Source organism: Danio rerio, chromosome 4 (assembly GCF_049306965.1).
Source record: "Danio rerio strain Tuebingen ecotype United States chromosome 4, GRCz12tu, whole genome shotgun sequence".
In the NCBI taxonomy this organism is placed as follows: Eukaryota; Metazoa; Chordata; class Actinopteri; order Cypriniformes; family Danionidae; genus Danio; species Danio rerio.
Window position 1 is genome coordinate 899,640 of NC_133179.1, and position 13,181 is coordinate 912,820.

Genomic DNA, 13,181 nt, shown 5'->3' on the forward strand with positions numbered 1-13,181 from the left:
TGAATGTGTGTTTCAGATCTAAAATATTGGATCTGAAATAATGATCTGAACACCTATAAATGCTCAATTAACGATATATTACTATTCAAGCAAAATTAAACAGTGGATGAAATCCAGTTCTGTTCATTAAGAAATCATTCGACTTGTGTGTCATTGTTTGGTGAACAGAGTCCTCTAGTGGACAGAAATAAACACAACAGATCTGTTAAACAGCAGTGATTTGTAATGCGAGAGAAGGGAAATGATTGGGATATTTATTAGTATTTTATTTTTATTATTACTCAAATATCTCTATTATTTTTCGTTATTTTCAATTTTCAGTTCTTTTTAAACATGTTTTATTAGTTTTTTCCCTTTTAGTCATTCACAAAACAAAAATACAAACACAACATAAAATGCCTGACACAAAACATAACTGCATATACGAAAATATACATATGGCCAAAGCCATAAGATATTATGCTACAAATAATACAATATGGCAGGAAGAGGGAGAAGTTTGATGAAAACACATGTGAATTAATGTCTGTACAGACATTATGTCATTACGAGTTTCAAAATGTCACATAAAGCAAGGTTTATATTGTGCAGATATCAGTTGTGGAGTGGCTGAGACATGTTAAGTATTACAGGGGGATAGTCTCTCTGCCATCCTTCATGGAAGGGGGCTTATCATTGATCCATGACATCTAAATGTTCTTTCTGGCAGCAAAAGTTAACAGGCAGAAAAGTCATTGTTCTTACTTGTTCCTAATTAGTTTGCAATTAAAACCCAGGAGAAGGGACAGAACGTCTATATCCATGTCCAGACCAAAAATGTTGTTTATTTGGGCTACGATTCTGTGCCGATAGGCCTGAATCACCTGACACTACCATGTGCAATGAATATAATCCCCTATATTTGATTTGCATAGAGGTGAGTGGATTGCACTGAATTTATGTCTTAATTGAGATGTGATATAAATTCTTTGAAGGTTCCCGAGTTGAATGGCTCTGGCCCTATTGCAAACTGAAAGCTTATTGGCTAGAGATCAATCTATCTCCCATTCTTCTTCCAAAATATCCACCCCAAGCTCTTTTCCACAAATTGATTTGAGATGGGAGTTACAGACAGTGTTATAAGAGGACAGGGCCTTAGAAAGGAGTTCTTATCGCTGCCCTGTAATAAATTCTGTTGCAGTTATCGTTTTTATTTTAAATAAAGATAAAATAAAACCGCTACATTTCTTAAATGTTGTTTTTTATTTGTATTTTTGTTTGTTTTTCTTTATTGCATCTCTTGTTTTTATTATAACATAACTAACATTTATGCATTGTAAGATGACATATGTAACAGTCATGGAAAAGTTAGCCGCATACTGAACCCAAAGACTACAGAATACAATATAAATTATATATAGGCACTCTGCTGTACACACACACACACGCAAATGTGGTTTTCTGCCCTCTTTTATTTACGTGAAGCGTGCGCGCTCCTGTGCTTGAAGTTCTTCCTGTTCTCGTGCGCCGCACTTCCGGTCGGCCAGACACGCCACTGTTCGATCTGTTACATGCGCACTGAGTGCCCGGAGCGGGGCGGATGATGATGGAGCGGTAAAGTTCACGGTAAGCTGTGGTAACATTTGCTTCATCTATTAATTTACACCGTCGCCGCACGTTTTTATTCATTTGGATTGAAGTTTCGGGCGAGTCTTTTGTGTGACAGCGCGCGCCTGCACGAGCCGTCATGACCATCACATTCACAACACGCGTATCAGTCCGTTAAGCTGATAATTCATCAGTCTACCGATTTAACGGCACACATGTTCGTCGGTTTAGCTGTACGGCGGATGTTTGTCGTTATTTCGTTGTGTTTTCTCGGTCTGTCACGCCACGTTCACTGAGATTCCGCACGCGCGTGACACGCTGGTCGGTTAGCAACGTGAGCGCGCAGAAGCAAGTCGGTTGTTTTTAAAATATGACAACATAACCGTGAGTTTAGCAAATATCTGAGCTAAATGTAATAGTACTGTGAATGTGGAAAAGTTTTTTGTGTTAGTGGGCTATATGGGGTTGATTAAACTCACTATTGGGCCCGTGTTGCATCAGAAAAGTGTTGTGTATCTGTCAGATCGTATGTCATGATAATGGAGTACTACAATATGTATTCATACCTGGAATAATACGTGCTTGTCTAAATATTAAAGTATAACTATGGTACAGCTCCTAAAACTACCACCATCCCATAACATGGTGTTGTGGTTAAAGAATAAAGGAGAGTGCTGATTCAGCCTGTGTGTGTCCGGTCATTTGTCTGTTGTTGTTCTGGAGAGGTCATTCATTATTCCTAGATATATATTAAAATTGAATTGCATTATCAACCAGCCTTTTATTATTTACATTCACATTGTAATTGAGAATAAATCATGTTCATGATGGTATTGGGTATTTGTTTTATTTATTAAGCATGTTTTAGTGCTTTTTAGGATTTCTTTAACCCTCAATGCAAAGTATTCTTAAGCTAAAATATAAAATAAAATAGTTTATTATAAAATATTCTCATAAATGAGTGAACTGTAAGAAAAGTTTTGTATGTTTTCATTGTTTTATCACTGCATCCCCAATCAAACACAGCTAATCCAACTAATTAAGGTGTTCAAGACTACTGGCGGACCTCCATTAATTGAGTTCGAGACCCCTGTTTTTTTATCCTGCTGTGGTTTGTCGGTGGGCAAACAAACACATTTTTTTAAATACAAGCGTAAAATGTTTGCATTTAGGTTTTTTTTTTTAAAAACATACTAGGCTTTTAGCAATCTTCTCTGTGTCAAAACAGACCTGAGCTCATTACAAAATTACATTTTAATCCTCTTGTAAAAAAATATTGTCTGAAATTATTATATTTACAGTTATAACATTAGCTGTTGCATGTCAACATTATATTTCCCAGTGCTGGGTTGCGGCTAATAAGGCATCCGCTGTGTAGAACTTTGCTGGAATAGTTGGTGGTTCATTCCGCTGTGGCTAATAAAAGTAGTCTGAATAAAAATGAATGAGTGTCAACATGATATTGTCCACTGATCACAACTTGCATTCTTAATAGTGTTGACTTTGATTTTGGTGTGTGTGTCTTTTTCAGATGTGTGTGTCCTGTGTGGAGATTTGGAATAAAGTGATCGAGGACAGCAGCTAACCCACGTATGGCCTGCGAGTCGGCGTTACCTGCCATCATGGACGAGCAGGCCCTCATGGGACTGAACCCCAACGCTGACGCCTGCTACAGGCAGAGGGTGAGCACAAAAAACATGCACATTGACAGACGCTAGCACAATTCACACACTCAAAGCTTGCATGCTTGTTTATGAGCTAGGCGTCTAACAAAAAAAAGAACACTTAAAGGTGTAGGGGGCTGTTGATTCATACACAACTTTTTAAAGAGACAGCAGCTATGTATACTGCTATTAAACAGGAAAAATACACACTTGATAGATAGCTACACAGATACTGTATTTGCATTTTGGAACAATCCAGTTGTACCGTATGGTAGCATAAAGGGTTTATTTCTGACTATTTAGCTGTGGAGATATTTCATTATAGTTCGCCCAGATTAGCTAATGGTACTAATCAGAAACATGAAGCCAGAGCATAATAGGGTTGGGCGATGTCGACTGATTTGGCATCGTTTGATGTATAATTTGAAACATTGCGATGGACAATGGCATCTTCGTCATAGGTGGAGGTGAATTAATTATTTACGAATAATTAATTAATTCATAACAAATTAATTATTTGGAGCCTACCGTTTCAACTACCTGATCCGCATGGTCTTTGTTTTACCCAATAACAAATAAATAAGTTGCACACAAATTACCACCTGTCAATTACTTTCCGTGGGATGTTGGTCGGTAAAAAAGGTGCACAACCAACAGTGTCTGGGGTTTTCACTGAAATTACTAAGTTCAAGTGTGAAAGTGAAAGACTGAAGCAGTGTACTGATGCTGTGACACGCTACCTGATAGATTCACAAGACCGAAGAGTCTATAGATAGAGTCAAGATTAATTAAATATCAAATTTAAGAACTATAGCGAGACACCATCCAGCGGTACATCCTTGATAAACTGTCCGATGTGCACTGCTCTCTCGAGCTCAGACGGGTGCATGACAGTGTGTGTGGCTGTGTGGTCACGTGATGTGCATTTTCACGGAGGACTGTTCAGAAATGTTAGGTGAAACACTGGATGTGAATCATTTTTGTTCTAAAATGGCATTTAAATACAAAGACGTATTAGTGTAAACAGGGCCTCAGTGTGTATTTTTGGCGATGCTGGCTCAGCATCGTGTTGTTTATTGGCCATCGGCGATGGACGATGACATTGTCTATCGGCCCAACCCTAGTACATAATGTTAATAAAGTTTTTAAGTTGAATTATTGCTAATATTACGTCAAAGTGAATTTAGTGGTCCATAACGTTGCTGGTGCCACAGCTCAAACCCTGCCCCCTTAGCAAAGGAAACTGAACCATGGCATTGGTGTATCTCCTATTATGAACAATTTTATGCAAATTTCAACCTTGTCATGAAAACAATAGTTTTCACTAAAATAACGAACCCTTTTTTAAGTTGTTTTTACAGTACTGTAAAATGCACAGAAATGTCTCTGGTCAATTAAATTGAATGAAATAGTTTGAAATTGTTGACAGACACAAGTAGCAATTTCACATGTTAAATCCATAATGGAGAGATGTCACATGCATAACACATTTTAAAAATCATAAATGTCAAATAAAATAATTATTTTTTTCTATTGACAGACAACACTTATCTATTTTGGGCTGTTCGGTTTAAAATATATGCAAATAGTTAAAAAGAAAGAAATTAGCATTTGTATATTCAGCAAAATTTAGTTTATTGATGAGCGCTCTATTGTTATTTTACAATTTATTATTCTATTTTATGCATTTGAATAATGCAGTTTACTGTAATCATAAAGCACTGTTTATTCTATCTGCATCTTTACTCTGTTTATCTATTCTTTTATCATATTTTATGTAAATGTACTTTCATACAAATTAATCTCAATCATACATTGCATCCTAATAGAGCTATTTAAGACATTTGGAGGAATTGTATTCATATCAGAATATTAATATTGCAGTAAAACAGTATTTTTTTCTATTATTATGCTGTATTATGCCTGTGAAAACCTCAATATCGCATCATTCTGTGTGTTTTCAGGCGCTGGCATATTTCGAGCAGTTAAAGGCGTCTCTGGATGGATGGGAGGTGTGCGCTGAAGCCCTCGCTAAAGGGGTTTACAGGTGAGATGCACAGAAATGTCAGATTAGGGTAGCGTTTACTCATGTGCCAAACTGGAATAGCATATTATTCACTATTATGTGCAACATTATTAATGTAATGTATGCTTTTCTTTGTCAGTGACGATCATGTGAAGTTCTTCTGCTTTCAAGTCTTGGAGCACCAGATCAAATTCAGGTATTAGAACTATTGCATGTGCAATAAGTGACATGTTGGCATCAGAATTAAAATTAAAATTAATTCTATTCAAATAAACTTAACCCAAAACCAACATTTAAACAACACTTAAATACAGCAATGTGTAAAACTTTTAAAAAAGGATTCATTTATTATAACTCATTTGTAACTGTATTAGTTCAGCTTTGGCAATTGACAGTACATTGATTCAGAGTGCATGTTAACTCATTACATTATTGCTGTCAAGCACAACTATGCAGTTTAATAATTTGTTAATTAATGGTATTAGATAACATTGCATACTGAGTAAATTTAATAAAGATTAGCTTTTATTGACTGAATAGCTTTATTGCACAGTAATGTTAACATTTGTTTAGCTTTTACAGTGACAATTGTGTACAGTATGCGCTGTTATACTTGATTATATTTTTGAGTTCATGTAACTAAAACACTACTGTTAGGTACATGAAAACCATGAAATTCACTGTTTATTTTAGTAGTATATTTGCTATATTGTATTACATTTGTATTGTATGTTTCTTGAGTTTTTGTTTCATCTTTATTTGACTTTTGTGGTAAGTGTTTTTTTTTTTTTTTGTACTGAATATATATCCTGAACTGTTCCGAAATTGACCTAAAACCACATCGAATCGTGAGAAATCTGTATTGTTGTTGCACCTCTAATGGACATGCGTTCTAACATGGACAGAGTCAGTTCAGAGAGTAAATAATGGAAGAGGAAAATGCAAAATACCATTTTTACATTTTAATGAAAAACAAAACATCCATGTTACAGAGACTATTTTCGTTTTGGTCCCAAACCTCAAAATCTTTAAAAATGGTTTAGTTGTTTCAGCATTGTGGTGCAAAGTGTCTTTATTTATAGTGCAGAGTGAATAAGAATCACAAAAACACAATTTGAAACATTCATTTTCTTTTCAGCTTAGTCCCTTTATTAATCAGGAGACGCCTCACAATTTTATACAGGGGTAAGTAAATGTATGCACACATAGGTAAGCGTGACTTCAATGCGCACCCTCTGATCAGCTAAAAGTAAAGGTATGCATTTAGGTGTGTGTGCTATAAAGTTTGTATGAGCTGGTCTGCTGCTGGCCAGTGACAATCTCCAACAAAACCTTGATTTCATGTTCTGGTTTCCACTATTCTTTCAAGAGGTTGACATGGTATGTTTGACTCTTCCCTTTATCTGGATGACATACCTCATAGCCAATAGGCTTCCTCCTCTATATGATTTCATACAGACCATGCCACATTGCCAACAGCTTGTTGGTGGAAGATGGCAAGACTAACAATACCTTTTAAACAGGTTGGTATTCTCTACATCTCTGTTTTTTGACTAGATGGTCAAAGTTCACCACTGACTATGAATATTCTAGTCACAACATCCACTTCGTGATCCTCCTCTTCTTGTGTCTCCACCTTGCAGGCCAACATAACATTCATTTCAGGTTCTTGGTTCTGCCGTTCTTTTAAGAGGTTGACATGGTATGTTTGACTCTTCCCTTTATCTGGGTGACATACCTCATGGGTAAAAGACCCCCTCTATATGATTTTATACAGACTCTGCCACTGCCACCTACAACAGCTTGTTGGTGGAAGATGGTAAGAGTTACAATGCCTTCTGACCAGGTTGGTATTCTCTGCGTCAGGAGCACTGATTTTTCTGAGCATTCTCCAGATTCTCCTGCACTTGTTCCCAGTACCAGGCGGCCTCTGATCTGTAAAAAAAAATCTAACTACATTAGTCTCTACTTTAGCTGGTGCTTAGTGCCTCCCAATTCCCTGTTTGAGAGTTTAATTAAATCTCAAACCTTTGATTAAACCTTTCCACTAATCCACTGGTATAAGCCAAACATGGACATAAAACATTAAAAAATGCGGGCCAACATAACCTTAATTTCAGGTTCTCATTCCCACCAGGTTTTACTCCTTTCAAGAGGTTGATAGGGCATGTTTGACTCTTCTTCCCTTTTCTGGGTGACAAACCTCATAGGTAATGGTATGTGCAAGATGTAAAATGAGTGGTCTGCAACGTTTATGACGGACAACATGTTTGTTGCAATAAGACAACACCTATAGTACAGCATTTTCTACCACATTTTTCTGCCCCAAGTGTCTCAATTTTCTTTTCTCCCTCACACACTGGCAAACAAAGATTTCAGTGTACCATCCTCAGCCTGCAGTTGTGCTATGTTTGCAGGAGTGTCAATTGACACATTTACAGACTGTATTTCTGCAGCTAAATCCACATACTATTCCAGTTTAATCAGTTCCTATGAAGGCAATTCTAAAGCCCTCTTTTTTTCTCTTTACTAACATAACAAAACCCTCCATCTAACTTCCTCCAAACCTATATACTGTGGATTTCTGTAACAACTTGGCTTCATTTTTCTCTTCAAAAAATTTAACACAATTATCAGCAAATTCTGTCCACTTCTATTTTGAATCCGTCTGTCCAAGTCATATTCACCGCTTCACGTTCATTCTCAGAATTTGTTCTACCCTCAGTAACTGAAATATGTAGTGTAATTCTTACATCCAAACCCTCTACCTGCCGGTTAGACCCCCTACCTACTACTCTTGTAAAGGCCATACTCCCTTCCCTGTCTCCTCTCATCACTGACATAATTCACTCCTCTCTCACCACTGGTATTGTTCCTTCCTCTCTCAAAGCTGCTGCTGTTACTCCAGTTTTAAAGAAACCTGGTTTAGATCCCAAAACCCTCAATAACTTTCATACCATTTTCAACCTTCCATTCGTCCCAAATTCTTGAAAAAAAAACTGTCGCTGCTTAACTTTACACTCATCTTTCCTGTAATAATTTATACAAACAATTCCAGTCTAGTTTTCGCCCACTCCGTAGCACTGAAACAGCTCTCCTCAATCACTAATGACCTCCTCCTAGCAGATGACTCTGGTTCACTATCCATTCTTCTTCTGCTGCTTTCGACATAGTCTCACATAACATTCTTCTTGACAGGCTCGCTTCAGTTGGCATCGGTAACTAACCTCTCAGCTGGTTTCATTCATACCTTTCTGGTTGCACTCAGTTCATTCAATTAAAATTTCACTTCGTCATCAGTCCCCGTCACTACCGCTGTGCCCCAGGGTTCAGTTTTAATTCTCCTGCTATTTATCGTCTGTCATCTTCCACTTAGTTATATTTTCCGCAAACACCAAATCTATTTTCACTGCTACGCAGATGACACCCAAGTCTACCTATCAACCGAACACAACCACAAACTCCCACCTTCATCCCTTACTAATTGCTTTGCAGACATCAAATCCTGGTTCACCACAAATTTCCTGAAACTAAATGACAATAAAACTGAACTTCTCCTTATAGGTACACGATCCACTTTAAATAAATCACATAGCTTTTCCATTCCCACAGATGGTTCTGTCATTATCCCCTCTACTCAGGTTAAGAGTCTGGGGGTCATCTTCGACATCACCCTTTCATACACAGCACATGTTAATAATGTCACCCGGTCCGCTTATTTCCACCTTCGTGATATAAATCATTTACGTCCTTCCCTCACATCTCATTCAGCTGCCATTCTTGTTCATAGTTTAGTTACATCCCGTTTAGATTACTGTAATTCCCTTCTGTTTGTAAATTACAACTGATACAAAACGCTGCAGCCCGTATTATCACAAAAACTCCCTCTGTCTGTAACATCACACCCTCTCTACAACAGCTTCACCGGCTTCCCATCTCTTTCAGAATTGATTATAAAATACTACTACTCACCTTTAAAGCCATCCACAATCTCACTCCTCCATACCTTGCTAACCTTGTTCATATCGCCACACCTTCTCGAACACTAAGGTCTTCTTCTGCAATTCACCTCACTGTTCCCTCTGTCCGGCTTGTCACCATGTGGAGCAGATTGTTCGGCCACTCTGCTCCTCAGCTTTGATATTCACTTCCTCCTGATCTCCGTAATTTAGACTTTCACAATTTTTAATTCAAACTCAAAACACATCTGTTTAAAACAGCTTATTCTCTTTAACCCGACTACATTTCTAAAGTTTGAATTGTTTTGTTTTTGCTTTTGCTATTATTTTTGTGTTTTTACTTCAACTGATTGTTCTAGCTGCCCTGTGCGGTAACCTTGAGTGTCATGAAAGGCACCTTTAAATAAAATGCATTATTATTATTATTATTACAATGGGGAACCCAATTGCTTCTTTAGATAAAGAAGCTTCGCTGTGACCTTGTAGGTTTACCCCCTTCCTCTTGGGTCAGACTGTCATCCATGGTGGGTAAGTGCTCTAAACTAGCTTTGGGTTTTAATCGTGTTAGCGCAGGATATGACATTAACAGCAGTAGTATTGGTACATTTTAATAACCTTATTGAAGTGTTCAGCCATGCTAAGTCCCATCCCAAAACCATACCCCCAAAGATAACACATCTACCACCCTCATTGACATCAAGTATGGTTGATCATTTATCACTACAGTCACTTCAGTGGTCCTTTTGGTCTTCATGTACACATTGAATGCTCTGTGTGTAAAGTCAATGCTGTTTCCTGGAATGTTGCTTTATTAGTGTAAGTGTGCTGCAGGTGTCAATGAGTGCGTTCACATTTTGGCTGTTTACTGTGACATCTGTATGTTCTTTAAGTCACCCTTCTTCGAGACATAAAGACTTGTTAGTTTAGGTTCTGGACAGTTTGGCGCCTTGTGACCTTCTTGCTGGCATTAAAAACAAATCATTTTTTATTATTTAATGTTTAAATGGTGAAGTCATATTTGCGTTGTGGTGCAAAGTGTCTATTTATAGTGCAGAGTGATTAAGAATCCCCCCAAAAAATGGCTAGACTTTTGAGAAGTACACAACCAACCTTAACTCCACTACTCCCAAACAGAACTGAGCTCAAGCTAATCTTTTATAGCAGTGAGACTCCACCCACCAAGGATAAAACCATGTCAGAGGTAAGTATAAAGTAAATATAGACATAAAACATAAAAAAATTATCCAATGATGTAGGTAGTTGGAGCCATATCACCCTGCACCCAATATTGGTTGCTCACTGAAGCTAAGCAGGTCAGTACCTGGATGGGCGACCACATGGAAAAACTAGGTTGCTGTTGGCAGTGGTGTTAGCTAGGCCAGTAGGGGGCGCTCAACCTGCTGTCTGTGTGAGTCCTAATGCCCCAGTATAGTGAAGGGGACGCTAAACTGTCAGTGAGTGCCGTCTTTCAGGTGAGACGTTAAACCGAGGTCCCGACTCTGTGCTCATTAAAAATCCCATGGCACTTGTAAAGTATATATATGTGTAAGCCTGGCATCCTTGCCAAATTCCCTCCCTACCATTGTTCGTTAGGTTACCATTACTCAAGACATAAAGACTTGTTAGTTTAGGTTCTGGATAGATTGACGCCTTGTGACCTTCTTGCAGGCAATAAAAACAAATGTCAATCAAAGGCGGCAACACCAAGGCTCCAAAAATACAAATTTATTAAATTAAAAGGCTGATACAGGGCGTTATAATAATTGTTTTTTTGCTAGAAACTAAGACAGAGTACCTTGTCAATGTGGTTGGACCCTCGGTTTGCTGTAGCCCGTGTATGCATCTGACCTCTGTGTGTAGGATGATGCATTCTCCTATCTCCGCCTTCCTGCCGCACTCAGGTCGAACCCGGCATCAGTAGAGGCCCTTGAGTCAGTTTTATGTCCCTGTAGGGGTTTCTCCAGCAGGTGTCACCGTCTGCTGCAATCAGTGCATGTTTCTATTCAGATGTCAAATTTTGCCAGCACTGCGTCACAAAGATCCTCATAGACATCTTCATCCATAGTGAGGTATGCTTTGCGCACTTATGGTGAGAAGAGGATAGGTGGAACTTGATTTTATTGCTGTGCTTTTGACTGGTTGATGATTTCTGTCATAATAACTGATGTGATGTGTGTTTTCAGACACGGGTCGCTTTCTGCAGCTCAACAGCAGCTGATTCGAGAGACTCTGATGAAGTGGTTGCAGACTCAGGTTAGTGTAGTGTGTTTGTTGTGTGATTTGATATACACTGTGATTTATATCCATCCACAGGTCATTGAATTTAATCGAATTTTAAAAGGTCACGAAAACAATTTTTTTTTTTGAGAAGCAGCCGTCCATCATTAGACTTTTGAGCTGCTGAAGATAAAGCCAACGACTAGGAGGAATGTAAATGTGGAGTTTTAGATGAAGCACAAATGAACAGCGACAGAAGTCTCCATAAACTGACACAGATGCCATTATTTGACCTTTTTCTGACAGATAACATTAGTCCTTTTTTCAGTCTGTCGCTATGGTGTCGCACAGGCATTTGTAGCTCTGCTTTTTTTTGAACAGAGCACCAGAATGTGCATTTGAACTGCTGTGTGTTTGTGCAGCTGATGAACGTGCATCCAGAGAAGCCCTTCATCAGGAATAAGGCGGCGCAGGTTTTTGCCCTGACGTTTGTGATGGAGTATCTGACTTTATGGCCTAAATTCTTCTTCGATGTCCTGGCTCTGGTGGGTCTCAATCCGAATGGTGTGGACATTTACCTGCGAACACTGATGGCCATTGATGCAGAGGTGGTGGATCGCGACATCCTACACAGCCCCGAGGTAAAACAGCAGAAAGGACAGCAAAAATCTGATCTGTTCTGGGCATCATGTATAGGCTAATGCTAGTATCCAAATTTCTTGTTGCATGTATTTGCTGAAGCTTTTATTACAGTAAACCATACGTCACGATATTGACAGGTTGTCTGCGTAGTCTTAAGTATTTAAAAATCTTAATTTAATTGTACTAGGTATTAAGTTTTGACTATTTGATTATGCACTGTATAGTTGTATAACACTACAGTGTATAATCAACATTGGGAAGCTATGTAGTTTATGAAATGGATAAAATCCTGCTAGATTTAATATGGTCGCAGCCTTTTTTTCCTGCATTGTTAAAATTGCATAATATATAGAAAATAAGAATAAAAGTTGTGTAAAAACTCAATATCTCTCTCTCTCTCTCTCTCTCTCTCTCTCTCTCTGTTGTTCACTAGGAGACCCGTAGGAACACTCTGATTAAAGACGGCATGCGTGAGCAGTGCATCCCGGCGCTGGTGGAGTCCTGGTTCCAGATCCTGCAGACGTACCAGCACACACACAGCGAGCTGACCTGCCAGTGTCTGGAGGTGGTGGGAGCCTTCGTGTCCTGGATCGACCTCAATCTCATTGCCAACGACAGGTCAGAGCCTCTCAAATCCCACATCACTGTGCATGCCTTTTTTTTTCTCCGACACGTTTTCAAACGTAAATGATGACGGCAAATAATATTTGACTTAATATCCTTCAAGTTACTAGTATTCAGCTTAAAGTGACATTTAAAGGCTTAACTAGGTTAATTAGGCAAGTCATTGTATAACAAAACAAATGTTGCTTAAGGGGGCTAATAATATTGACCTTAAAATGGGTTTGAAACAAATAAAATCTGCTTTTATGCTAGCCGAAATAAAACAAATAAGACTTTCTTCAGAAAAAAAAATAATATAGGAAATACTGTGGGAAAAATTGCTGAATCTGTTCATTATCATTTGAGAAATATTAGGGGGAAAACATATCACAAGAGGGCGTATAATTTAGATTTGTAGATCTGTATATTCAGGCTGAACCTTATGACCTTTTTAGTTGAAGTTAAGCTTGTTAATAGGTTTAA

The 13,181-nt window shown here is 38.2% G+C and overlaps 1 protein-coding gene across 2 annotated transcripts in view; it reads left to right on the plus strand.

Annotated features, from left to right (window-relative positions):
- Nucleotides 1-13,181, plus strand: part of xpot (exportin, tRNA (nuclear export receptor for tRNAs)) — a 98,836-nt gene that overhangs the window by 68,052 nt on the left and 17,603 nt on the right. Inside the window, 7 exon segments of one of the 2 annotated variants that reach the window (NM_001044852.1) lie at nt 1,484-1,605; nt 3,119-3,269; nt 5,216-5,298; nt 5,417-5,473; nt 11,420-11,489; nt 11,876-12,094; nt 12,529-12,713. In NM_001044852.1, coding sequence (NP_001038317.1) covers nt 3,180-3,269; nt 5,216-5,298; nt 5,417-5,473; nt 11,420-11,489; nt 11,876-12,094; nt 12,529-12,713 — 704 coding nt within the window. In that variant the 5' untranslated portion in view covers nt 1,484-1,605; nt 3,119-3,179. 2 annotated transcript variants of the gene reach the window in all.